Source organism: Athene noctua, chromosome 1 (assembly GCF_965140245.1).
Source record: "Athene noctua chromosome 1, bAthNoc1.hap1.1, whole genome shotgun sequence".
NCBI classification, from domain to species: Eukaryota; Metazoa; Chordata; class Aves; order Strigiformes; family Strigidae; genus Athene; species Athene noctua.
The window spans coordinates 67,121,384-67,147,552 of NC_134037.1; the positions used below are offsets into that span (position 1 = coordinate 67,121,384).

Genomic DNA, 26,169 nt, shown 5'->3' on the forward strand with positions numbered 1-26,169 from the left:
CCGCCTGCCCGGGCTCAGGTGGCCGGTTCCTGGACCGGACAATAGCTCCCGGCGGGTCCCGCTCCGGCCTGGCCCGCCGCCGCCGGCAGGACGACCCCCGCCACAGGGGTACCGGGCGGGCACAGGGGCGAGGGCCGAGCCGAGCGCGGCGGAGGAGAGGTGAGGGGAGGGGCGGCAGCCCGGGACGGGCCCGTCCCCCCCCTTGGGCAGCAACGGCGGGGCGGTGCCGGGGCCCGCCGCCCCTCCTGGGGGCCCCGCGACGGCTACCTGCATGACCACGTCGTTGGGCAGCTGCGCGGCGCGGAAGAGCTCCAGGACGCGCCCGTTGGACGCCACCTTCTTGGTGCTCTCGGTGTCGCAGTAGGAGAAGAGGTCGCAGTAGTAGCGCTGCTCCGCCTCGCTCAGCGTCAGGCCCTCCATCTTACGCCCCGGCTCCGCGCGGCGCTGCTGTTGCCGCCGCCGCTCCGCATCCAACGGCGGCGGCCCGGCCGGCCGGCGGGCGGGAGGGCGCGGGGCTACCTCGCGCCGCCCGGCCCGTCGCGGGCGGCGGAGACACGGGCGGGCGGGGGGGGGGGGGGCGGGGACGGGACAAGGGGGGGGACACGGGACGCCGCCGCCGCGCTCCCCAGCCGGCCGCCGCGCGCGAGCGGCTGTTCGCACCTTCTCCGCCCGCCCGCCCGCACGGCGGCGCGCCTGCGCGCCTTCCCGCGCGCCTGCGCCCGCCGAGCGCGCGCCCCGGAAAGGGTGGCGGGGGAGAGCGCCCGAGCGGCACCGTCCCCTCCGCGCGAGCGGCGGCGGAAGCGCCAGGCTCGGGGAGAGGGGGGGCGGGGTTTAGCAGGGAAGAGCGCCAACAGCACTCCCCGCCGCCCCCGGGCCCGCCCCCTCCCCGCGTCGCTGTGCCGACGCCATCGGCGGCGCCCCCCCCCCCGCCCCGAGCGCCCCGTCCGTTTCCCGGGGCCCGGATGTGCGGCGCGGCCGTGCGCGGCAGCGCCCCCTGTGGGGATGGCGGGCCGAGCCGCGGCGGAGGCGTCTCCGCGTGGGGAGCTCCGTCACGGAGCTGCCGGCGGGGCGCCGGCCCTCGGCTCCCCGCGGGGGGCACCCCCCGCTGTCCTTAGCGGCTCGCTCGCTGGCCTGGCCGTGACTGCCGCCCAGGGATCGGTGCCCCGAGGGGGAGCTCCGCAGTAACTGACGCGGGGCTGCGCGGTAGCGGTGCCCACGTAGCCATCCCGGCCCCGCGAGGCGCTGCGGGTCGGTCCGCCCGCCCGCCCTGCGAGCTCCACAGCCTTCACCTGGGGCGGCCCAGCCTGGAAAGCAGGCGAGAGGTAACCACCTGCCGCGGCAGCACCAGCGGGTCCCGCGCCTGCCCTGCAAGGGGCTTGGGGCAGGGCCATCGCTAGTACGGGTGATCCTGGAAACTGGGGAAGAATTACCCGTTCTGCTGTAAATTGCTACTTTCCTCAGTATGCTGTCTCCGCCATCAATACCTCGGTGCAGCAACACCACGTAACACACAACAGTAAGCGTCCTAGATAATAACTGTACGTAACTCTTCCGAGAAAGAATAGGCAAGAGCTCGCTCACCTCTTCAGTCAGCTCTCGCTCTGTGCCTCTTGGCCGTGTTTTCCTAGATTTTGAGTGTTTCTCCGGGTAAATCTGTGCTCTTCCTGCAGTATGCTGATGGAGTTAGTTCCCTCGAAGCTGTTACGGTTTTTGGAGGGAATCTGACATCTCTGACAGAGTAAAGGCTCTGTGCAGAATGCGGTGGTCTCCTGCTAGACCCTTTTGACTAACTGATCTGATTTAAATCTCACTAAGGTACCAGTCCAGTACTTCATACTCAGAGGCATCCTCTCAGTTTTAATTTATCCTTCTCCCCGTTTTCCACTTCACCTTCCTTCACAACTCCTCCATTTTTTCTCTTTCCAGGTTGCTGTTGGGAACTGCTCTATTTCCCTTAAGCACCTCTTCCTTTCTGCCTCTTAAGATGGGTATGTTTGCAACTTAAAGCAGAGATTCATCTTCTTCGACATTTGAAATACACGGTATATCCTTTTGCTGCTAACTAAAGTTTCGGAAAACCACCGATACATTAGCTTGTAATTAACTGACAGAATGATCTTCCCAGAAATGTAACCACTTGCTTTTGCAACCCCAAATGGTATTATTAATGATGAAACCATACAGATTGGTTGCATTTCTTCGTTGGTTGAAATTAATCAAAATAGGCTATACTGAAGGAATAATTAACTTCTTTTATGTTATAACTAATTATTATGATTTTATAGGCTTAGATAAGGCCAACTTAGGTCACTTAATTGGAGCTATTGTCACATTGTATCTCTGCAAGTAAAACGAATGTAATCTTTACAGCTAAATCCCATACTGCAATTCTATTAGTTATACAGAGCTATTTGTAGAGAGGTTTTTAAATCATTTATTAGCAGATGATTGGGTTCGAGTGCCTTTGCTTCTTATAGGTTCAGTGACTGTATGCTAGTTTGGGCACTGGAGTTTGAAAGATTAATATATGTGTGTATCTGTAGCTATAAAGTTCTTCATAAGTTAGTGTAAGGACCCCAAAATACTTTTATTGTCAAAATAATGTTGAGGCTCATATCTAAAAGTAATCTGAACATCTTATTATTTTAACCAAGTCGCTATTTTATTATTTGCATTTTTGTAGTGGGTGCACTCTTTTGACATTAATGGGGATCACTTGGCTGCAACAGTTTGTGCAAGACACAAAGAACAATACAGGGAAGAGGTTCCCTAGAATGGACTATTCCCACATGTCTAAATGCCAAAGAATTCTGAAGTATGTTTAACAGCTGTATATTTCACTAAAACCATGAAGTGTCATGTGAAAATGTCACAGCATTGATTACTGGAGAATTGTATGCTTTGGGGGAACATGCCAGGCTTTTCACTGTGAAGCCACCTAGGTAGCTATTTTGGAAAACAGGTTGTTGAGTCTCCTTTCCAACTCCTGTACCATAAACTTACCTTCTTGCTTTGTGCTAGTTCAAAGGCTGAGCAGAAAGCATAGGAACAATGTGACGTGTACCAAATTAATTTCTAATTCCCAAAATCTACATGTGGGGGGAGCATCTTTGCCTCAGAGAGTCCCAGTACAATGTTTCTGTGTTTGGCTATGGGATCTCCCTTCCCCCCTGACAGGCCCCTTGCAAACCTCCAGCAGGAGGGATCTGCTGTTCAGAACATTACCAGTTCCCATCAGGCCAGACTTAGCATCTACTGAGATTTAAAAAAATAGATCTTTTCGGTGGCTGCTCAATGAGGATTTGTTTCATTTGACTGGATAATGTGCTGTTTGCTACAGGATGAACTGAAGAAAAGAGTATTCCTGCATGTTTGTAATATGTATTAACTTCTTTGTATTTGCACTTTTCAGTGCAACTGACCCAAACAATGAAACCATATTTCTATTTTTAGTTCTTCTGGTTTGGAAAGATCTGTATCACAGCATTCCCCAGAACTCATATCAAATATGCACACGAGAAGGTTTATGGCAAAATACCCACGAAAATATATCATTTTCAATACAGTACTTTCAGCCTTTGGTACATGAAAAACTTGATTTAACTGCCTTGAATTATGGTTTAAACAGAGCAAGAGGAAACTTTCTTGGCTTTTTAGGTATCGTACCTTTCATTCTCTCTTTTTAATTTATCTTCTTAGAATTCAGAGCTCTGAATAGCTAAGAGTTAAGTTATTCTCTACATGGTGCCTAATTTTACTGCATTTTATTTTCTGTGAAGCAACTCTTAGATGACATATATTGATATCAAAGCAGTTATCCTTTTAAGAGATCAAAGTCAGAGAAAATCATCATTGTCATAGGAAGGCCAAGTCTAATGAGCCAGATGGAAGGAACTGCAAGGTTGTTTTGCTGCCCATAACAACTCTTAGAATCAGTGCTAAATTATACATCAGTAAAACATTATTTTTTTTTAGAAAAGGAATACTTCTACAACTTGATATATGACCAGAAATATGTATGTCTATTGCTACAAAAAAAAAAAAAAAAAAAAAAAAAAAGTAATGTTTTATTCATTTAAGGGAAATGCCAGTTAAAACACTGCTCAGGTTTCAGTGTCTTTTATCAGCTGTGAAATTAATGTTGGTTTCTAAAAACTAGTTACACATGCTGAGACTCAATTCTAAATATAAACATATCTCATATACATATGCAGGGTCTAATCTTCATCAAGTCTAGTGGGAGTGCCGCGTCTAGGGTCTACCTGATTTCGATGTGCCTCTGAACCTCTGAGTTCTTATGATACTTAGGGGGTCTCATGTACGACCTTATTTGCACTAAAGTAAGCTATATGCTCCGATTCTTTTTTTTTTTTTTTTTTTTTAATTAGAACACCTTCAAATCACCTTCAACCTCACTAAGTATGTATTTGGGTCCACTTTCCATCTTGCACCTGGTTCCCCAAGTTTAGAAAAATGGCCCCGAGGTTATTTGCCATTGTCTTTCTAAATTCTTCCGCATACATAATGCTGTGGAGCAGGTTTTACAGTCTCTGTCAATATACTCCTTTACCTGTAGCTCATCAGGAGTTACAGGAACTTGTTCTATCCTGATTCTTTAGTGGAAAGACAAGTAGATTAAGGGTAGAAATGAACGGGAGAGGTTTAAAAAAACCTGCTGTCTCAGATTTTAGAGATGTTTTATTGTTACTACCTGATCTTTTCCAAAAAGATACCTCTGGAGGTAGGGTACTCTATTCCCAGACAGAAGAATATCTTGAGAATTATGTTAACACAAATGGAAGAAGTCCCTGTTTTGCTTTTCTATAAAGCATCCCTACTTCCTTTGTATGGAAGCAACATTTTAATGCAAATTTAGCCACTGTACAGATGTTTGTACCCATACTTTTGTGAATTTCTGCATGTATGTTGTGTGTTACAGTTTAGGACCTCCTTCCAACCTTGATGTTTACATTTTTGCAATTTTGAAAAACATCAGTTTTGTCATATGGTCAGGTTTCACCTGCTGCTGATTTTACCTTCTATGAAGTAGCATCCGTGTTTCAGAGAACCTACCCTCTGTTCTACCAGTCCTGCTGGGATTGTTTCACAATCAAAAAGAGCATCCCACATTTAAGGCCATGACATCTTCCATGGTGGGTAAAAAAATCCTTTCCACACAGAACCATGTAGCCAATGGTAAGACTGAGAGGGGTGTTGTTTTTTCCTTCTGTACCGGGAGAGTGTCTTTGCAAGGAGCATTCAGCAAGCAAGCGGTGGATCTAAAACGACGTTGTTACCACAATGTGGTCATTTTGGTCCCTCCTGCACCTCAGTGCAGGCACGTCCCGGAAGGGAAAATAATAACTTCTTTCTCAGCAGCCTCCCTAGCGTGTTGTGTCACCACTGAAATATGTATGGGATCCTGGCTGGAGACACGGACTATCTGTGGAGCATTTAACAATATTTCTCTGTGTAAATTTCCTCAATAGAGGATGAATAATACCTTTTCTATATCATTGCGCCTGCTCAGTTTTCCTCAGTCTCTCTGTTAAACTTTTAATTTGTATGTATCTGTCATGGTCCTTGTAAAAGTTGCACATATTTCAAAAATTACCCCCTTTTCTCTTTCATCCAAATACATCAATTGATTGAAAGGAGTAAGCAGTCAAATGAAAGCCTCTAAAGGAAAACTTTTTTGATTAAAAAAATCAAAGTGAAAGATATTGGAAAGGAGAAACTTTTACTCCTTTATTCTTTTGGCAGAGATCTACATGAGATTTCATCTCTGCATCAAAAAAGGTGGCAGCACCTATCCTCACCCCAGCACAGCTATATGTATTTGGTAGGTTCCAGAGAGAAAGTCCTTTAGAGAACTAATTGAAGGGAGAGTGACTTTTCATATTTACCTCAGCCTCTCAAAAGCCTGAGCAGCTGATCAAATCCCACCTCTCTTAAGAGTTTAAAACTATCCTTGTTTCTTCCAAAAGGCGAAGATGTCTCCTGCTTGCATGATACTATCAAATGAGTCTCTGCTTATAGAAATTAAAACTTCATTTAGACACTTTCAATATTTAACTATAAATCCATCTGGTCTTGCTGCCGTATTTACAGATTGTTCATGACAGTGTCTACATCCTCTTTATAAATATATTCTCTATAGTTTCACAGAGTCAGGAGAGGTAAGAGAAAGGTTAAACTAACATACATAATTCTTCATAAAATTATTTATATCTTGATAACAGCTGACTTGAAGCATGATGAGGTTGTATTCAAATTACTTTTTCTTAATGATTTGGGTTACATGTGTAGTCCAATATCTTTGTTCTGAAGCTCTAAAATGTACATTACTGAAGGCCCAGCTAGTCTGAAAACAGTCTTACACCTCCTTCGCTGCCTTTATTTACTTAGCTCCCATCTCCCTGGATTGTCATTGTTCTCATACTTCTTACTCTTTCCTCTTGCTTCTTGAATATGGAAGTGCACTGTAACTTGCTGATGGAAGAGGATGTTATCCCTTCCTAATGGATCATTATTCTGCTGAATAATGATCTCCATCTGGGAGGGTTGTTAATGGCTACTTCAGGAAACTGAATTTGTCAGAAATTGGTTACAAGGTGGGAAGAAGTCCTGAAAGCAAAATGTCATATCTCTGTTTCCCATATTACACACATACTCGCTCGCCTTACTTTTCCTCCTCTCTTCTTTTGGCTGTGTGAATAAATGCATCTTTCCTTTTGCATTTCACTTATAATTTAGTTTCCATCTTACTATTTTTTCCTTAAGAGTTTTCAGTTATAATCAGTTACTCGAGGATTTTAATTCTGCCCTTTAACCTTTCTTTCTACATATTTCTTCCTCGCAGCAGCAATACAATCCTCCACAATATTGATAGTCTTAAGATTCGTACTCCAACTTGCCTTTTCCCTGTGCTTTGATACTTTCTCTGTCCTGGATTCACCAATTCGTTATTTCACAGTGTGATTCTCCCTCTTGGTCAGAATTTGACTCAGCCTATTCTTTTAGCTGTTTTCCATTAAGTTTCCTAAGGATTTTAATCCCTTCCTTTTTCTCCATGATGATGTGGGCTGCTCTTGATATGTTAAGATAAATAAAATGTAAAACTCCCTCTGTGTCTTATATTTGTTTAAGATACCAGTAATCTAGTTTATTTCTTTTTCTTAAAGTCCTCTAGATCAAAAACACCCCAGTGTGCTTTCAAATCTGCTGTTTTTGTTAAAAACAACACTGTTATGACATTTCTCTGATGTTTGAGTCAGGTATAGAGGGATATTAAGAATGCTGTATGCTCCATCTGTGGTGGCTGTAGGAAGGAGTCTAATAATTAAAGCTCTCTATATATAGCTTTGCTTTAGTATGTTTTACAGACTCTCATTTCTTCATGCTTTCTAATTTTTACTTTTTTTTTTTTTCCTGCCCCCATTATCTTTTTCTTTTTTTTTTTCTTCCGCACATCTTCACTTATTTTGAAGATCTATTTCCAATTGCATCTCTTTACCCACAGGTATTGTCAGGGATTAGCCTGGGAAGCTGGGAGCCGAGCTTGATGACAAGATGGGCAGTGGCCATCTTTGCTGATAAATGTCCCACCTCGCCACCCCCAGCCAGGGCACCTGTCAGGGCCGGGAGGTCTGGACCGGCAGCCCATGGCCAGGGACAGGCAGGGCTGTGCTGCGGTGGGGCTGCCGCTCTGGCCAGGCCCCATGGCAGAGCCTCAGATGAAGGCAGCTCCCATGGGACGAGGTCGGCTCCGGCTGTGGCTGCCCCTCTGGCAGCCGGCTCACAGCTGGCCCCGACCCCCACAGCCAAATCCCTGCTTACCTTTAAGTTATTTACCTCACTTCCACGTCCCTAATTTACATATATTGTTGTGAAAGCTAGAATAATTCCATCACATTGAAGAGTCTAGCTTTGCATTTACATTAATGTACTTGGGAGCAGAAAGTGATTTTGAAATACGGTAGTATTTTCATTGCACTACCATTCATATTCACAGAAACCCCATTTTTTGAGTTCAACAGTAAGATACATACAACATACACAGAACTGAAACTTCTTCTGTTTGCATTAAGAGACTCAAGATATCAAAGAAGAAAGATGTAGTTTTCCTGTTAGTGTATAAATAATTCCTGAAGCAAAGCTCTTACCATCATAACTTCCTGCTAAACTTGACTCAGTTAGCAAATGCTAATGACAGTCTTGCAATGTAAAATCAATAAATGTTATTTGAACTAAATCTATTATTTGAACAGAGTGGAAATATATTTAATTAACACACATTCAGATGTTCTAAAGAAATTACATTTCTTTTTTTTTGAAACATTATGTTCTGTTCCAGTCATTTTAGAGGGACTATATTTGGTAGAATTGGGGCTAAGCCTACATAGTGCTACAGTTCTCTGAAATTAAGTGGAATCATTGCCAAGTACTTCATTTCTCCCAGTTCCTGCTAGAAAAAGGTTCAGAACTTACAGTTCTTTTAATTAATCATCAATGAGCATATTAGAAACTGGCAGGGTGGAATGAATATATGTGCAGACAGAGAGACAATTGCATCTTTTGCTATCCATGTGTTTTTTTCATGTAACTGTTAACTTGTGTGTGCCCTTCTATGTGCTTCCCACGAAAGTTGTTTGCTAGGATTTTTGTCTGTGACAGAGGAGGGAGAATACTCTGAGCACATAAAGCACATATCTTTTACCGGAAGGTGAAATAAAAGGTGAAGAAAAGAAGGTCTTTGCATCATTACTCTTCTCATGCACCTTTTTTTTTTTTTTTTCCCAGGCTAAGAGCCGTTTGGCTCTCTTACAGAGAAAATAATTTCATTAGGAAGGGATTAGAATGTATAGTCACCCCTCTGAGTGAAAAATTGTGTCCCGAATTGGTATCACTTCTGTACTCCCGATACATCAAAAAATGGTGGTGATAAAAGGCAATGCTGATTCTTTGCAGGAATCCAAGCACTGCTGTTACTTGGCCAAGGCGGAGCCTAGATCTCTTAGCTTGAACAGGTGCTAGAATGTAGCAGGCCATCTCATCCTCCTCTTCCTCTCCCAACACAGAGGGAGATGTGCTAATAGGTTTCTTCATGGCCAGCTTTGGGAGATGTCTGAGTAGTGCTTGTTTTTATAGGTGTCTTACAAATAGCGAGAGACAGAGAGGACAAGCCTCGGGCAGTTCCTTTGCAGAGGATCTAGTACAGATGGAAGAAACAGTGCTGGATGGCAAAGCAGAGATTGCTGGAATCATACAGTGGGCTCATGCTTGCTTCCCCACATTTCTAGTTGCAGCTTGTCACTGAATGAGAGCAGAAACTTCTTGTACCACTTCCCAGTTCATTCCAGTGAGAATTGTTGCAACCGTGGCAAGTAGCCTGGGACTTGGGTAGCCAAGGGTGGGCCAAATGTACTTCATAACTCAAACCTTTCTCTTGTTTATATTTGATCATCATACTCCAGCCATTCAAATGACTTAAGACTTAGGAAAAACAGCTGAGAAAAGGAAACCCAGAAATGGTTTATTGAGATTTTGTAGGCAGGTTATTTATTTGTATAGTTTGATCTTACTACCTGGGAAGAGAGAGAACAATTTGAATGAAGAGCTACTATATTTTATATGAAAGAAAAACTGAGGCAGGAGCTACCTTTGACATACAACCTTTTCATCAGTAAAGGCTTTCTGATACTGTCTGTGTTATACAGGAGCCATTTATATATTATTAGATATCCAAATACACTAAATAGAGATGATGCCACTCAAAGTGGCAGGCCCTTGCTTTTTGAATGAGGCATAGTGAAAAAGGAGGCAGGAAACTGTAAGAACAATAGGTCTGGTTCCATTTTCCTCTTCTCTTTATACAGAGATTTTGAAGGAAGTGAAATGGCTCTGTTTCCTCACATCTGACCTGTGAGAAAAATAGCCTGTGCAGTCAGATTTTAGCTTGGGAACACATACAAGCTCTATTTCCCAGTAATGAAATAAAGGATGTGTATTCCTTAGAAAGTAAGTGAACAAAAAAATGCCTGCATTTCTTCTGGTGTGAAATACTAGTCTGTCCACCTTCTGTTTGCCTCTGCAACAGAAACATTCTGATCTGTAGTAACCAGTTAACTGACATACTAAGTCTTTATTGATGACTATTTGCTATTGGAAGAAACTGTTAATGCTGAGGATAATTTGTGTGTTTGCTTAGAGAATCTTTGGTTAATTGGTGTCAACAATACAGTCTTGGTACTTTATATGTCTCTTAGCCTACAGCTGTGACCAAAGAACTATTATTTGTTCTATGTGTCTTTAGCTATCTTAAAGTTAGTAGTGATTTCTGATCTATATATTAAGAGCTGTCTCTGTAGTGGTGCTTTTTGGAAGGTGAGGTATTCATCTCCTCTACTATAGACATGTTACTACGTATATATGCAGAGAGTTAATCAAGTAACTAACTTAAAATAGACACCTTACTTTCAGGTAGCTAAAGTCTGGTGAGATGAATACTGATGTAAGGTGTATGCACAGGTAATACAATTTAAAAGCCTGGCTGAAAATTAGGGATTTTTCAACTCCTAACCCAAAATCTTAGCCAGTGCACTTTACCCAATGATTTCTTAAATGCCTGCTGACTTTTCGGGGAGATTGTTAATTGTTCTCTATGCAGTTCACAGCAGTCCTACTTTGCTACCATCTGCAGATAAAGAGTTTCCTATGGCTGATGTACATCCTAGTGCAACACCAGACATTTTAAACAGTGAGCATCATGGGCAGCCTTTCTTCTGAAAGGTGCACTGAGAAAATGCCAGCTGAAGTCAAGGGAATTCTTCTAAAGGATTACAGCATGAAAGGTCACAACCCACCCTTTTAAGAAACAACAAGAGCTTAGGTTCTCACTACATTTTCCCAGAAGATCTCTCTTCACCTTTGCTTCCACTGGCAAGTGAAATAATTCAGTAGGAGGAAAGTGGGAAAGTTGGCTGGCTGGAGTCTTTGGCTTTGCATGCATCCCCAGTACTAGACAGAACTGATCCACTGAATGACCTTATGATCAGTTGTCTGTGTTTTAGAGACTGTGTCTCCATTTTCCTCCACCCAGAGGTCTTCCATCAACTGTCCTCTTAGGGCTCCAGCTATGTGACTCTGGAAAATAACTTAGAGTGAGTCCCTGTTCTGTTTTTATTTCCATTTTAACACCCCACCTCTCCTTATTGTACTCCTGAGGAAGATGGCTAGTATTTCTTCTGTGCCTTATCCCACATACTGGACCCGTGCCCACATGTACCATTTCCCTCTGATGGACAGGCATACCTTGTTTATGTAGCTGGGAAGCTCCTCATCCTACACTGCTTAGTCTGTGATGCAACTGATTGTCTAAAGAAAAAAATAAAAACATCCTCCACCCCACCCCTTTCTGTTCCCTGTTAGCACTGTAATTACAGTTATTTATGGTTTTTAGAGCAAAAATATATATATATAAATTCTGGAATCATTAGAGCCTCCCCCCCCCCCCCCCCCCCCCATTGTTTCTGCAAAATCTGCCAACCATCAGAAGCATACTTTCATCTCACCTGATACTGTCTTGTAAGCTTCCATTAAATTCAAAATGGAGATGAACTTTTTAAAATGGAGTAATATGATGGTTCCTAATAGCGGAAGGAAGTTGAAGCTGGTCTAAATTTACGTAAGGAAGACTTGGATTCAGAGGAAGTGCATTGGGAAGCTTCTGTAACACTTCACAAAGAAAACACATGTCTGTGAGCAAGACAGCTTTTGTGCTTCAGCAAACATAAGGGAAGTGAGATTCATTTGTGCTATTCATGTGACAGAGAACAAATAATGTTTGCTTCAAAATATGACATTACAACACCTTGAGAAGCAAATATTATTTATATACATGTATATATCCTATATAATTATATAGGATAACTATGAACCAAACAAAAGATGGTTATACTTAATTTTCTTAACTATGGTTTTAAATCTAAGCTGCTCCAACACGTCAGATATGATGCTTGGACAAAATTTCCTCGGGGAAAAATAAAAAAAGCTAAGACTCATCCCAGAAGCTCAGGATTCACAATTACAATTAACTTTGCAGATGAAAAATTCATGAAAATTTATAAAACTTAGGTGTTAGATGAACAAGAAATGGCACATCATCTGTAATCAAACTGTATGGTGTGTTTAAAAGCATAAATTAATTTTATTTTCTCGTAATACTTCCCTGGTAGATATTTGTTTACTATTTGAAATCAGCATACAGTTTGACCTTCTACACAGTGATAGAAATTCCTCCAAGGCTATTAGGTCAATAGGTGAGATCATTAGCAGTGCTCTGTGGGAAGCTGCATTGGGAATCTGGTTGTTGTTCTGTGTTGCAGTTTCAAACACCATGAAATCAAATTATTTAGGATCAAAAGACTTGTGGCTTCAGTGCCAGTGAAATTAATAAAATTTGATCAGTTCATAATTTGAACCTCACTTAGATTTCAGAGCAGGCATCTTGAAATCTTGATATCTTGAAACCAGAAAAGAATTCTTAAAAGGCAGTTTATATATAAATTTTACCCTAAAAATACCCTTTCCCATATGCAGGAAACAAAAAGTGCTCCTGTACTTGACTTAAAAATACAGCATAAATTCAGAGTAATTGCGAAGATTATCAAATTCAAATGATCCAATGTGCACCTTAAGCACAGTTTTTGAACTAAGAATCTGGAATCTAGACTAGCAAAATGACAGGTTTATCCCTAAAAATGCTTATAAACAGCATTTTTGCATTAAATTAACTGTCATTAATCCAGTGATAAAGTTTTATTATGTTTTTTAGCCAACTCTAAACTTCTGTGAACCGTGCTTGCATGGCCAGCAGGAGGTCTTGACATTTCACTAAAAAAACATTTAATGTAATTACTTTTGCCATGACAAGATTTCATATGTTAAGTAAATGCATTCTGACAAATGTCAATCCACAGTTCCATTTCAGTAGTATTTCCTTCAGGAAAAGATTTTATGTACTTCTGTTGTGAGTCATTATAAATGCCTGAGTTTTTGGAAGGAAATTTATATGAAACTAATAAATAAATATATTACAATTAGATCTGTATTTGATGTGGATGTGAACAGTAATTCTACATTAATGTATCTGTCATCTCTGCTACCATTATTTGACATCTTTATGCAAAGCCAGTATTTTTGGTTTTCTGGAAAAGTCCCCAGAACGTCAGTATGTGTATATATGTTTGTAAAGGGAAAGGGAGAAGGAAAGGTGATGTTTTTTCATGATGCATACCAAATAAGAGGACAGAGGGACAGAGTGATTCAGCTGTGACCATGCCGTCTGGAGATCGGGAGATGTACTGCTGTTTCCTTGCTAGAAGAGATTTTTTGATACCAAGAATCTTGAGAAAGTAATTAGTTTTCATGTTCCTCTCTCTCAAATATTCAGCTGTTATAGCAAAGAACAACATAAAACACATCAAATACAATCAGCTATTTATATATTTCTTTTTCCTCTTTATAAACTGTCTCCAAACACTTTTTGATACTCTGCCCCCTCAAGACATTACTGCGCATCCTCTTTACTTCACATCCTCTTGTGCAGAAAAGCATCGCCCAAGCTCAAAATAAACGCCCTACGAATTCTGACTTTGTGCATATTTAGGGAGGTTTTGAGTTCAGTCTTACAGTTTTCGAGTAACTCCTCGCAGACTCCTGATTAGGGTCATCCCATAGTTCTTTTTACAGTGTGTACTGTAGGACTAACATCACGGGCCCAGGCTTTTAGCCTGTACTGATACAGCATCCTTCTGTCACTCCATACAGAGGTTTTACTCTTGGTTTAGGTGTAGAGCAAGTAATTGTGGTGATTTATGCCAAGGTTTTAGATACTCCTTCTTTTTTCTATTCAACTGTAGTAAAGATTTACATGCTTAATTTAGGAGGAAGCAGCATTACATTGTTTGAAGCACCTAGTGAGTAACAAGAAGGGTATGATGCCCTGAGGCCCTTTCTGAAGTCCCCTCTCCTGGACAGACACAGGTGAGTAACAGCATCAGTGAATCACTCATGTACCTCAGTGGAAGTGCTCATCGAGTGCCAAGACTGTCAGCAGTCACTGTGTCTGTATTTGGAGTCTCTTGTTCTGAGGCTCGTCTGTCGTGTTTGCTTTTACATTAACAGAAATGCTTATGTTTTGCTAGGTTACTTTTGCAACTCACTGAGAGAGAAAAAGGAGAAAGTGGGTTTTTTGTTCTGTTTTGGTTTTGGTGTGGGCTTTTTTGGCTGTTATAGGAAAAGCAAAGCTAAGAGCCCATACAAATAATATTTTAAAACATGGCTTTACAGAAAAAATCTTGGAAAGTTTTCCAGAGCATCACTATGCTTTTCATTTTGGTAAAATAATTTTCTCCTTGAAACAACTGCTGACTTAAGACAGAGAGAACAGCCAAGTAAGACTAATGATTGAACCAAAAATGATGGAGATACTTTGTGTATGGAGTTTGTAAGAAAACACAGTGCTACTGTCCTGGTTGATTGGCTTGTCTCAAACAATATAGTTGTTCTTCTGATTATGTCTAACAACTATGCTCTGAATATTGCATATTCCCCTCAGATTTCTAGAACAGCATTGACTTGCTGTGGTTTTTAATTTCACATTGTAGCCAAGGGCACTCTCTTGTTCTAAGAAAAGCTACCTTACTTTTTCTGTGGTGTTACAAAGCCCACAGGAATAAGGAATGTAGTAGATCCTCTACCACTTGAAATCTTTACATCAGGCAAAGACATATATTTTAAGGACCTGTTTTAGCCTGGGCTGAAGTGGCTTTACGACTTCATGTTGAGTCATAACCTTACAGTGGGTTGCATAATACGGCACACCCATGTTGAGAAGTGACTCATGGCTCATACGTGATGGAGCTGGGCTAAGACAAGACACATACGCACACTCCTGGTTGAATCACCGTACTGTAGTTTCTGTCCAGCTTTGGAGACAGTAAGGAGAATCTCTGGCACTTTGGACAGGTGTAAGTTGCTGGCATTAAAGCAAAGGGATAGGACACAGGCGCATGTGGCAGGAACTCATGTCTCTACCAAATCAATGAGTCAAACAAAAATGCGTTGAAAGAACAAAGTAAGACCCAGACTATGTAAGAAGACAAATAAGATAATATCTTCCAGCAGTGAAATCTGCAAATCACGGTGGGAGTTCTAACGGTTTTTAGCTGGGGAGGATCTCAACAACAAACTGTGTGTATGCACGTGTGGTGCATAAGTCTGCCTATTCACAGACATATATAATGTAGCAAAAATTCAAGAGAACAGTATTGTACAAAATAAGAACAGTATGCGTTATCAAGAAATACTAATTAAGTGAGAATATTTAGTTAATATATGCTGGAAAACAGAAAAAAAAATCGCCATTACCTAGCAAATGAACTCGTAAGTTTCTCCTACATTTTTCAGTCTTGGCATATGCTGCTACTTGCTTACAGCCTGTAAACTGTAAACATTAAATACATTTAGAAAACTGATTTATTTATATTGGGGTAGTAAGACAGGGTCCGTTCAGAAGCAATAAACAGCTGAAAGGTGGGATGAGACAAAGAGGTAGAGCTGATGGTCAAATTTCATGAGGGAGAGAGGTTACTAGTGTGCGCTTACTACCATCTCTGTCTGGACCTGTGTTGTTCAAAGCTGTCATTGATGACATGGGAAAAGAAGTGACAATGTTTGTGTGATCCTTTGTGATTTCAAATCACAAAGTAAAACAGCCAATGGTACTGAAAAATGCAAAGTAATATACTGGGGGGAAATAGTCCTAATTATCTGTAACAGAACAATTAATTACTACCACTTTGGAAAGAGTTTTTGAAACCAGCGTGGATAGTGCTCAGCACTGTTCAAAAAGGCAAGTAAAATGTTGGGAATTATTAGGAGTAAGAACAAAACAGAAAAAATCATTATGTTGTCATATATACTATACCCATGTGCTGAATAATGCTGACAGTTCTACTAATTCAGTCCCCATAAAGGACGTGGAATTATTTGAAAAATTATAAAGAACAACAAGAAGGAACAACCACATTAAAAAGGCATTCATCTTACATGAGTTTATTTAAAGCTAGGCCTCTTCAGCTTGAAAGTAAGATGAGCCATGGAAGAGCTATAGGCATGAATGTGATGGAGAAAGGAGAAGATGGAATAATTACTTGCTCTAATAAGTGCCAGGAGCCAGGAGAGAAACCAGGGGATCATCTGATAGTTTTCATTGATTATACTGTTTTCCAAATGCCTGCTCTTGGTCACTGCTGGAGGCAAAATGCTGGGTTAAATTGATTGTTTGATCAGATCCAGTATGTCTACTGTGGTGTTCTCAACCTGTGTTTTCTAGATTTTGTGTTGCATAATTCCTCTGACTGCCTTGATGTAAAACTGTGCCTCTGTGGGGGACAGTAACAGTACAGTGAGATGCCAAGGAAGGTCAAATTAGAATAGTATTTTTGAAGGCAGAATTGCATGACTTTTGGGGAGCATTCTTTGTAAATGCAGAAAGGGGAATATGAATTGTGAGTCCGACCATGAGCAGCTTAACCAGTGATACGAAATATGTACAAGCAATATTTCCATGTCCATCCTGTGTGCTTGTAAAGAACTATTTTGCAGTTTTGGTTTGTTTTGTTTTGTTTTTTTTAAAGTATCAATCATTTTGTGGAAGCAGAATGACAAAAAAATCACCATCTCCATACTTTTCATGTTTCTTGCTCTCTGCTGCTGCCCCTGTAAAGGACATAATCAGTCACTTAGTCCTGATGCTGCTCAGCTCATTTTCATACTTTGGCAGCATCACTGTTTCCTTAATTGTCATGGTAACAGATGGTTTTGAGTACTGATTTACCTAGAAGTATTTTAACATTACTTGGCAAGGAAGGGCCACAAAAGAAATAGTAATGAAAGCATACTGTGTTTCAGTAATCTTCTGATGTGTTTCTGGGGACCGGTACTTGGGTGCATGACACTTTCTTCCCAAATGACAAAATTAAAAAAAAAAAATATTTGTACTTCCTCAAAAAAAAGGTTTAAAGAAAATAAGAAAAGGAATTACAGATTTTTGTTCATCTTTCTCAGATGTGTAGCTGATCTGTTTCTTATAAATTAGGGGCTATTATTCAAAGCAGACCTAGAAAAGAATTTCTATAATACAAGTTTCATCATCATCATAATACTTTTGGTCTGAAAAGTCCCAAACTGTTACTCAACCAAACATAAATTATCCATAATAACAATCAGATTATGCAAAGGCCTACATTATTTGTGCAAATGTAATGGTGTTCTAATGATTAAGAAATCTAAAGTACTTGCATGATAGAATTTAAAGCATGTTCTTAACAATAAAACCAGAAAATAAGCACTTTTATTCACTACTGCTAAATAACTGCAATATTTGCTAACATCCTAATTAGATTCTCTTTTGAAAGGTTTATTTCAGATTTTCCTTAAAACTCTATCCTTTTTACTATTGTGTTGGCCAGCAAAATGGAAGATCTTAGGAAAAGTAGTATGCCTTAATATAAACACATAAGCTATCATATCCACAGATCATCAGTGCTCTTCAGATACTACATTTTTCTGAGAATTCTCCAGTGTCTTTTGATTCAGTTGAGTCAGATTTAAATTTCATTAATTTCATTACCAATTTAGGAATCTAGCCTTTTCCATCTTACCTTGTTTTCCTATCAGGGTTTATTTTGAAAAAAGCACCCCTTACTGATGTTAAATACAGCTAATCTCTTTGGGAAAATGTTTTGACATGCTATCACCTGCTGAATATATAGGTCCTTGAGCAGAAAGCAGTACGGGGTTTTTTTTTGACTAACCAAAGATTCTGTTACTGATAAGTAGTGATTATTCTAAGGAAAAGTTAATCTTTTAATAATAACACCAACATCAAAAAAATCCCTTGGAAAAGCAAAGGGCTTGGACTCCAGTTATCTGTTCCTGGAGTGATAAAAATATGATCTCTTGGAGTAATTTCCACTGTGCAAACCAATTTATCTAGCTGCAGGTTCCACCAAACAGCCCTAGCAGAGCTTGCCATAGTGGTTTAATGTGCTGTTAGCTATTTATTCATCCTTACACCAGGGATGGGAGAGTGTGGTGAGGGACCAGACCTCACTGGTACAGCCCACAGTCTGAGAAAGTATCTCAGCCTCACGCTCAGAAGCTAATGGATGAAAATGTGAATTGCAAGGGCTGGAAATAGCTTCTCATACCAACGCTGCTTCAGGGGCAGTCATGCCTGCTAAGGAGGTGGGAGAGACAGCCGGGAATGGCAATGCCTTGAGCTGTGCCGGTGAGAATTTTCTGGAGACATTTGGTGTGAGCCTTGCCTCTGACTAGCGGGTTGGCAGCAGCCTAGTTGCTTTGTGGGAGTTAACGCAGCTGTCGGGTTTAGTGCCTCTGTCCTTGAGAGAAGCTGTAAACATTTCTGTGAGGTGAGGAGGAAGCAAGAGAGACAAGAGCAGTAGCTAATACTAAGATACAAGATGGAAGAAACTAAGTTGCCTTCTGTCCACAGTGTAGAGTGCGAAGACTTGGCGAAAAATTAGAAAAACCACAACATAACTTTATTGAAGTTAAATGACACTAATGTAGCACATTCACATTTTCTGGAGAGAGCACTGTTTTTCTAGGAGAAAGCCAATGTGGGGAGCATAAGAAATGAATGTGGCATAACGTCACCCAGGGAAGCCAGTGGAGATGTAGAGTTCGAGGCATGGGATGGGGACGGTGACCAAAGCAAGAGTGTATTGCTTTGCGAGCAGAGCTCCTGGAAGAGAGGGAGTTACTGGAGGCCTTGGAAGGCATTTTACCACACGCACTTTGTCACGAGAAGAACGAGGTGCGCAGGTCAAATCCGCAGACGGCACGAAGTGGGGAGCCGCTGACGCGGAAAGGGGCGAGGTTGCGGACGGGGGCAGAACGACACGGTGCTTCCCCCGGGAAGGCAGGGCCAGGCCCTCGCCCGGGGCCTGGCGCCAGAGGCGGGGCGCTGCCGCCCCGCAGCCCTCGCACGCCACGGGGAGCGGAACCCCGGCAGGGCCAGCAACGGCAGCGCCGCACCGGGGCGGCGGGGAGCTCAGCGCCGGGAGGGGGCGCGGCCCCGCGGGCGCCGACGGGGCGAGGCGAGGCGAGGCCCCGGCGGAGGCCGCGTAACCGCCGCCCGCCCCTCGCCCTGCCCCCGCCTTCCGCCGCCCCCGCGGTGCCTCACGCGCCTCCCGCCGGCGGCGGCGCCTCGCGGTGACAGCAGCGACAGCAGCGACGGCAGCGGGTGAGTGGCGGCGGGGGAGCGGGAGCGGGCCGGGGGTGCCGCGCCGGGGGGAGCCGCTCTGCTCCGCTCCGCTCCGCCCTACCCTGCCCTGCCCGCCGCCCCGGGGAGAGGGAGGCGCTGCCCCTGGCCCGGGCGGGGCCCGTTTCCCGGTGCGCCCCGCGCAGGCGGCGGTGGGAGCCCCGGCCCGGCCGTTCCCTGGCAGAGCCCGGGGAGGCGAGGGAGGCGGGGTGGGGGTGCGTGTCCTGCCGGGGGGTGCCTCGGTGGGAGGGGGACCGCGCGCTGCCTCCAAACGCGGGCCCGCCGAGAAGCCATCTTCTCCGGGGTCTGCAGGTTCTGCACCGGGAGGGGCCGGTGCGGTGGGTCACAGGGATGTGTTTGTGATAATAACCGTTAGGTGAATTTCCAGCAAATAAAGAGAAGTTTAGTTTTCCTACTACGTACTGAAAAAAAACATGCTGGCTTCTAGCAGTGTGTCGGCATCAGAAATAGTAGAGTTTAATAGTTGATGTGCACTTTTGATAGTTGGTGTGTCGAGTATATGACAATATAAATTACCTTAAAATACCTAGAATCCCTTCTTCCTTACTCAGCCTCGGTTCTCTGATCTCAAAAGCATTGGGCAGTAATGTAGAATATATATTTTTCTTTTAATCCTAAATGTTGCTACTTAAATTGTCAGTGTATGTGTATGAGGGAGAAGAATTCTAAATTAACGTGAATTTAAAGAGTTAAAAGTTAAAATAAAAAAGCCTTTAAGGTTAAAAGAACTTTAAAGAGAAGCTAATTATGCCATTGTAATAACCAATATTAAAACTGGCAGTTTGACAAATTAATAGTGATAGTGTGAGCTTCTTGGTAGGTGGGTCATATTTTCCTCGGTGACTTGTGGCAGTGTATTTAGTGTGCAGTTGAACAAAATCTCAAAGTCTGTAGAATTCATCTAAGGCAGTGACAATCCCGCAGCCCTGCTAACGTGCCCTTTTAAGGCAGCTTTGCGGAGCGAGTACCACGGCGGCGCATCCTGTTGCGATGTTCCGTGTTAGTCTGTTAATGTCCACTTGAGCGTTTGTTCTCATCATGCGTGAGGGATGGAACTGTGGTTTGGGTAGGGCTTTGCCTGAAACCCACGCTGATACTCAGCTTGCTCAATTTTGCATGTTAAAAAGACAGGTTTTGGGGATCTGAAAATGAGACCCTGTTAAAAAAGGTTTTTTGCTTCTTGGATGAATCATGAGGTGAAACTATGTCACTCTTACCTATTTTAACTCAATAAAAAAAGAAGGAAGGGGAAGCTTTTCTCTTGGGAAGAGTGTGGTGCATCCAGATGTCAATTTTTTTTAAGCCCGCTTACTCACCAGATCCGTGCAGAAATCCTGTTTTCCTGAACAATAGAGGGTTTCAGTGCTCACTGAGCCCCTTTTGGACAGCGCTCAGCTCCAGAAGCTCTCTCTGTAGCTTTTGTTCCAGACTGCATTGTTAGCACCTGTGGAGGCGGCATGTGAGGTTTTGCTTTGTCTGTGGGGCCCAGTTTCTTGTGCTTACCTTCATGCCAGTTTTTTCTTAAGGAGTTTCACATCTAACAGTTTCATTGTGTTGATGCCACTTTGTGCAGCATAGATCCCAAAACACCTTTCCGGTGCTCTCAGTTATTAATCATGGACGCTTTGTAGCCAAATAGTGTTTTGTGTGACTATAGTATTGGATCTAAGTTGCATATGGCAAGGCGTTGGTGCACGTTGGTGAAAATTGTCCCGTTTCACAGCAGAGAAGTGCACAGGATATGTTCGGCAATATGTTCCTTGGTATCGCTATGAATGGAAATAAATTTTAGCTGCCTTAGGATATGCCTTGCATAGTTTGTCTCTGGCTCAGTTCTGTTCTCAGTAGCCGTTGTGTGGTAGTTGCTGTCGGTTCAGGCACTGTGTGCATGCATAGACCTGCTGTAACCAGCTGGATGTCTGCGATACCTTCCCAGAGTAAGTGGAAAGCTGTGTTGTGGTTAAAAAAAAAAAAAAATCTATTGTATATTCCATATGCCAGAGAGGATTTTCAAGGAAGGCGTTCCATTTTTATTGAGGGCATTGAGAGAATGTTGCAAAGCCCCTGAAGACCTGTGACATTACCAGATGCTCAGATTCTGTGGCAGCCTAAGCTCATGGAACAAGCAACACCCCCCCCCTCCGCCTGCCTGCCCTGACCTTCCCACGTTTTTCATATTTTGAGATTAGGTTCTTATATTTGTGTTTAGAATGTACCAAGGTTGCAGTTCCTGTTCACTTCCGCTCAGATGTGGAGGTGCAGAGGCTCTTTATCTGTTCAAGACTGAAATCTCAGATTATCCTGGTAGCCATGTGTCTCCAGGCTACTGGGATTTACAAAGTGCTTTGACATTCCTGACGATCTGGGAACAGGCCAGGATGGTGCAAGGGATTTGCAGGTCTCCTAATAACTTTGTCAAAATTTATTTTACTTTTTAGACCACAATGAATGTGGAACATGAAATTAGCCTCTTGGTTGAGGAGATTCGGCGGTTGGGAACCAAAAGTAAGTACTGTAGTATCTCTGACCATACAGATATAGTCTTGTTACGCATACGTGTATGTATATGACATACATGTCATACAGATGTAGTCATGGTCTATCGACCTATGAACTTGGCAAATTTAATTAAGCAGTCTCAGGTAACCGGAAAACTTGCATATATAGTTAATGTTGGACTGTATGGTACTCCCTACATTCCATCCTTTGAAGTAGTTCTTAATTAAATTAAATGTTTGAGCCTCTGCAGCACAGAGGATGTAGGCCTGAAATCCTGCTCCCACTAAAATCCACTGAAAAATTACCCTTTTCTTTAGACTTCCAATACTTACTGTGGCCATCAGAGAAGAAAATTACACTTTTTCCTTCCATTTCCTTCCTTGGTAACTTCTGAACTTCAGAATTCATACACTTCAATTCTGTTCATCATAGTATTATTTGGAAGAAATTGGTCTGTACGCCTAAAATTAATCCAGGAGTTAATGTTGTAGTCCCAACCTTCCTGCAACTTGCTTAGAAGGTAGCCTTTTCTCTTAAGATTGTTTTTTCATTGTTAAAACTTCTTTTTCTTTACAAATATTTGTACAATTTGTGGATGTGCTACCTGCTCATACATTTTGGTTTTAATGCAATTTCGTTCCGTTTCCTTTGTTTTTCAAAACCTAAATGGATATGTATGTCTTGCATTTGGATTGACTGCATCTGCCCTTTAGGAATAACCTAGCTAATCTTAACTTTTATTTTAAAATTCTTGCTTTGTTTGATAAATGAATTCACACTGTACCTTTTTCAATGTGAAAAATATTAATAAATTATTTTTTAATTTAGAAATTTTTTTTTACATTTTAATTATTTAAAACCAATTTTCTCCTTATACTTTGAAGAGGTTCAATAGCCTGTGCAATAAAAATAAACATAGCAGGTATGTAGCTTTTGGTATGAGCTTCTGGAAAAAAGGGAAAGTCATGCCAGGCAGGAGTTCTGCCTACTATTTATTGTCAGCATTCATAACGTGTTCCCCAATAAATTAGGAAACACCATGGGGTTTATTTTCAACATTCTGACTGTGTATCACTTTGTTTTCCCAGTAATCTCCTAAATTAAAGAAAATCTGCATGTGTTTTCATGTTATATCTTTGATTTAGATGCCGATGGACAAGTGAGCGTGAAATTTGGTGTCCTCTTTGCTGATGAAAAGTGTGCCAACCTTTTTGAAGCCCTAGTGGGAACTCTTAAGGCTGCAAAACGACGGAAGATTGTCACTTACCAAGGGGAGCTACTTTTACAAGGTGTTCATGACAACGTTGATATCATGCTGCTGCAGGACTGATGCAATGCTGCAGCTACGCATTAGTGGAATTGTTTGAGACGGTGACTTTCAACATCCTCTCAATAAGGCTGATCATTCTAAGGAGTTTTGATGTATTTTCTATATCTTTATAGTCAAAAGGAAACTGTCCTATTTTGGAAAACATTCCCTTTTGTAATTCTCCCTAAAATGGTACTGTATGTGAATAAGATAAAAGATGCCAGATATCTCTTTCTCTTTTTTTTTTTTTTTTTTTTTTTTTTTTAAATCTCAGGTAATGCTCTCAAATGTCTGGTGGTTATTTTCAACATATGAGGAAGGGGACTGGTAATTTAATGTTTACAAATCAAAATGTGCCATGAAAGTCTAAAATAAAAGCACATACTTAAATTTATGTAATTCTTCTTGCTGTTGTTTCTCTTTTTATTTGCAATCTGAAATGAAAGCAAACTGAATTCCTGTAAGGAACATAGTTAAGTAGCTGTACAGAAAGCATGACAATGAGATAGAAATAATTTTGCAGCATGATTCAATTGAAGAATGACCATCCTTCAGAGGGACTAGATTGTGCAGAAAAAGCCATGAATGATAGATGTACCTCACATCTCTGGCAGTGTAATATGCTTTCATTTTTTTGGCCTCTGGACTTTTGAAGGAAGTGAATGAGGAGCTCCCTGAACACTTTCATGCAGTGTTAACCAGAAGATGGTACAGCAGCTTCACGTTGTGATTATTTCCCTCACAGAAATCATACTTTCTCTAAACCACTCCAGGCAGAAAGTGGGAAGGGAGAGGGAAAAAAGGCCTTTTGATTGTTTTCTAGCTTACTGCTACTTCTTAGTAGGTAAAAATTCTCCCGCCATCAGGGAGGAAGTTGCTGCATGAGGAAGACAGCAGTGGGTAAGCAAACTGGTTACTGCTCTCTGCTTCTACTCTGCAGCTGCAGCTCTTAAAGTTGCAGGATGGGTGAATTTCCCTTTACTTAGCAGCCTTTTACAAGTGCAAAATGTTTGGGAAGTGTCTCCTTATTTCCAGATACAGGAAATGCATGCGTGATTATGGAATCCTTACAAAGCTGTGTAATTCCAGCTGCTGCCCCTTTCATCTTTGTTTGCTCTGCTCTGCGCCACAGGAAAACAACTTAAATCCTGTGTGCAAACAGATCTGGGCTGCTTCTGCCTGTGCCGGCCCCAGAATCTGGAGAGCAGGGAAGTGATACGCAGAGAAACTTGAGCTGTCTGGGTCCAAGCCAGCTGGAGCGGACAAGCAGAGCAGGAGCTCAGCACTGCTTACTGGCTCCAGTGCCCTGGCACTCCAGTGCAGCTCTTCTGCTTCCAGACCTGAGCTGACAAGTGCCTGCACCCCTGCGCTCCGCAGGTGGAAAGACGGGGGACTGAGACCCAGGCCTTCTGCATTAGGCGTGAGACCAGGCAGCTCTGCATTACCAGATAACCACAGCTGTGTTTTTCTCTAACTCTTATGTTGTCGAAAGCCTGAGTCAGTGTCTGGGTTCACAGGATAGCCGAGTGCACTGACAGATAGCGAGTGCTTTGTGATGGAGATGCCGGTTTTGATACAGGAGGGCACCAGCCTGCCTCAGCCAGGATGCAGTTCTCCGTGCGTGTTCATGACAGCTCTTTAAGCACTGAAGGGGCCTCAGCTTTGAACATTTAGTCAAAAACACTCCGTGAAACAGTAAATTTAAACCTCAAAGCTGAGTTGGAGCTGAGATAGGGCTATGAAGAGACCTTTATGTCTCTCATTTTGTTTATCCTCTTAACAATGCTAATAAATGTATTCAGGGCTTCTGGAAACACCATGTAAAAAGAGACAGAAAAACTTGGCACTAAAACAAATGTGTAACAACCAGAGGAGAATGTGACTGTGTACTGCCCCGGGGAAGTTGAGATTCGTTTTCCCTCTGTTTCTGAGAGCAGAAGAGGAACAATGTGAACAAGGATGTATATCCAGGAACTTGCACTCAGCACAATGCTTAATGTGTCTGCTGGCCCCAGAATTGTGTAAGCTGCTTCACTTCAGATTACATATGACCACTGTTAACTTAAGTTTCTAAATTTTTTTTACAGAGAAAATCAAATACTGACATTGCTTCACATGCTTGGGACCACACCTCTGTTAAGGAAATAATTACCACAGCAAATGGCCTGGACACAAGATGTAGTTCCTGGAGGGCTTGACACAATAATAGAAAAGCTAACTGTGGGGAAGGCATGACCTGTTTTTGTAAACAGTAGGACAATCAGCAATCCCTTGTGATGGGTTCATGACCTTGCCAGCCATGGTTTTGAAGGAAGTTTGTAGGTCAGCCAGGAGCACCAGTGATTCCAAAATAGCAAGTCATTCTCCGTCAGTAGGGCTGTTACCTGCCTGTGATAATGCTGGGATACTAGCGAAAAAGTAGCTTAGCTAATTCAGTCTCCATCTATGTAAGATCTGAAAGCATGGCAGAACCTTAAAGGGAGATTAGATGAGCTCCAGGCAAATCTAGCTGGTACAGTTTAAGATGTTACCAGTGTATGTCTTCAGGAGGGACTGTTAGAGTAACTGATGGAGTGGAGTGTATGCACTCACCTCACTTGTTTCCATGCAAAAATCCAGTGACTGGAGAGAAATGTGCTTTTCAAAGCAGTTTTGACTAAGCTGTGAAGGCACAGAGGTGCAGTTTTGTGTAACCTCTGGCAAGGTTCAGCTGTTTCTCTTGTGAGCATAGGTTTTTGCTGGGAAGTTGAGCAAAGGAAGGGTCAAAATAGATACAATCTTATCCTTTACATGCCCCTTTCATGTTGGAATGAATTTTGAAAACACATGTTGTGTTTTCCTCCTTTCTCCCCTCCAAAGCTTTGCTGTAGGTGTTCTTTCCACTTCAAGGAATTTCTCTCAGTGACAGCAGTGTTACTTTTGCTACTCATATCTGTGTAAATTTGGTTATCTTTACTTTCTTTGTCACAAAAAACACTTGAAGGAA

General features: G+C 42.4%; 2 protein-coding genes across 17 annotated transcripts in view; one reads left to right on the forward strand and one right to left on the reverse strand.

Moving 5' to 3' along the window:
* Nucleotides 1-522, reverse strand: part of REPS1 (RALBP1 associated Eps domain containing 1) — a 67,885-nt gene extending 67,363 nt beyond the window's left edge. For 6 of the 12 annotated variants that reach the window (XM_074896436.1, XM_074896441.1, XM_074896437.1 and 3 more), the window contains exon 1: nucleotides 268-520. In XM_074896436.1, coding sequence (XP_074752537.1) covers nucleotides 268-420 — 153 coding nt within the window. In that variant the 5' untranslated portion in view covers nucleotides 421-520. Of the gene's footprint in view, nucleotides 1-267 lie in introns of all 12 variants that reach the window. The other 6 variants (XM_074896444.1, XM_074896443.1, XM_074896434.1 and 3 more) reach the window with 3 other exon arrangements.
* A 507-nt stretch (nucleotides 523-1,029) lies between these two features.
* ABRACL (ABRA C-terminal like) lies at nucleotides 1,030-23,560 on the forward strand. 5 transcript variants are annotated; one of them, XM_074924372.1, is made up of 4 exons: nucleotides 1,030-1,322; nucleotides 1,927-2,042; nucleotides 21,814-21,880; nucleotides 23,020-23,560. In XM_074924372.1, exons 3-4 carry the CDS (start codon nucleotides 21,820-21,822, stop codon nucleotides 23,202-23,204), a joined length of 246 nt encoding a protein of 81 aa, XP_074780473.1. In that variant the 5' UTR covers nucleotides 1,030-1,322; nucleotides 1,927-2,042; nucleotides 21,814-21,819; the 3' UTR covers nucleotides 23,205-23,560. The 5 variants fall into 5 exon arrangements, with proteins under 5 accessions (XP_074780473.1, XP_074780500.1, XP_074780483.1 ...); XM_074924382.1 differs by lacking the exon at nucleotides 1,030-1,322 and adding an exon at nucleotides 1,350-1,516; XM_074924399.1 differs by lacking the exon at nucleotides 1,927-2,042 and having other exon boundaries at nucleotides 1,304-1,322.
* The last annotated feature ends 2,609 nt before the right edge of the window (nucleotides 23,561-26,169 follow it).

Bases quoted from the DNA above. Each gene is read 5' to 3' on its own strand.
- ABRACL (XM_074924372.1), top strand. From the start codon at position 21,820: ATGAATGTGGAACATGAAATTAGCCTCTTGGTTGAGGAGATTCGGCGG. The intron at 21,881-23,019 runs GTAAGTACTGTA...TCTTTGATTTAG, and splicing joins TCGGCGGTTGGGAACCAAAA to ATGCCGATGGACAAGTGAGC.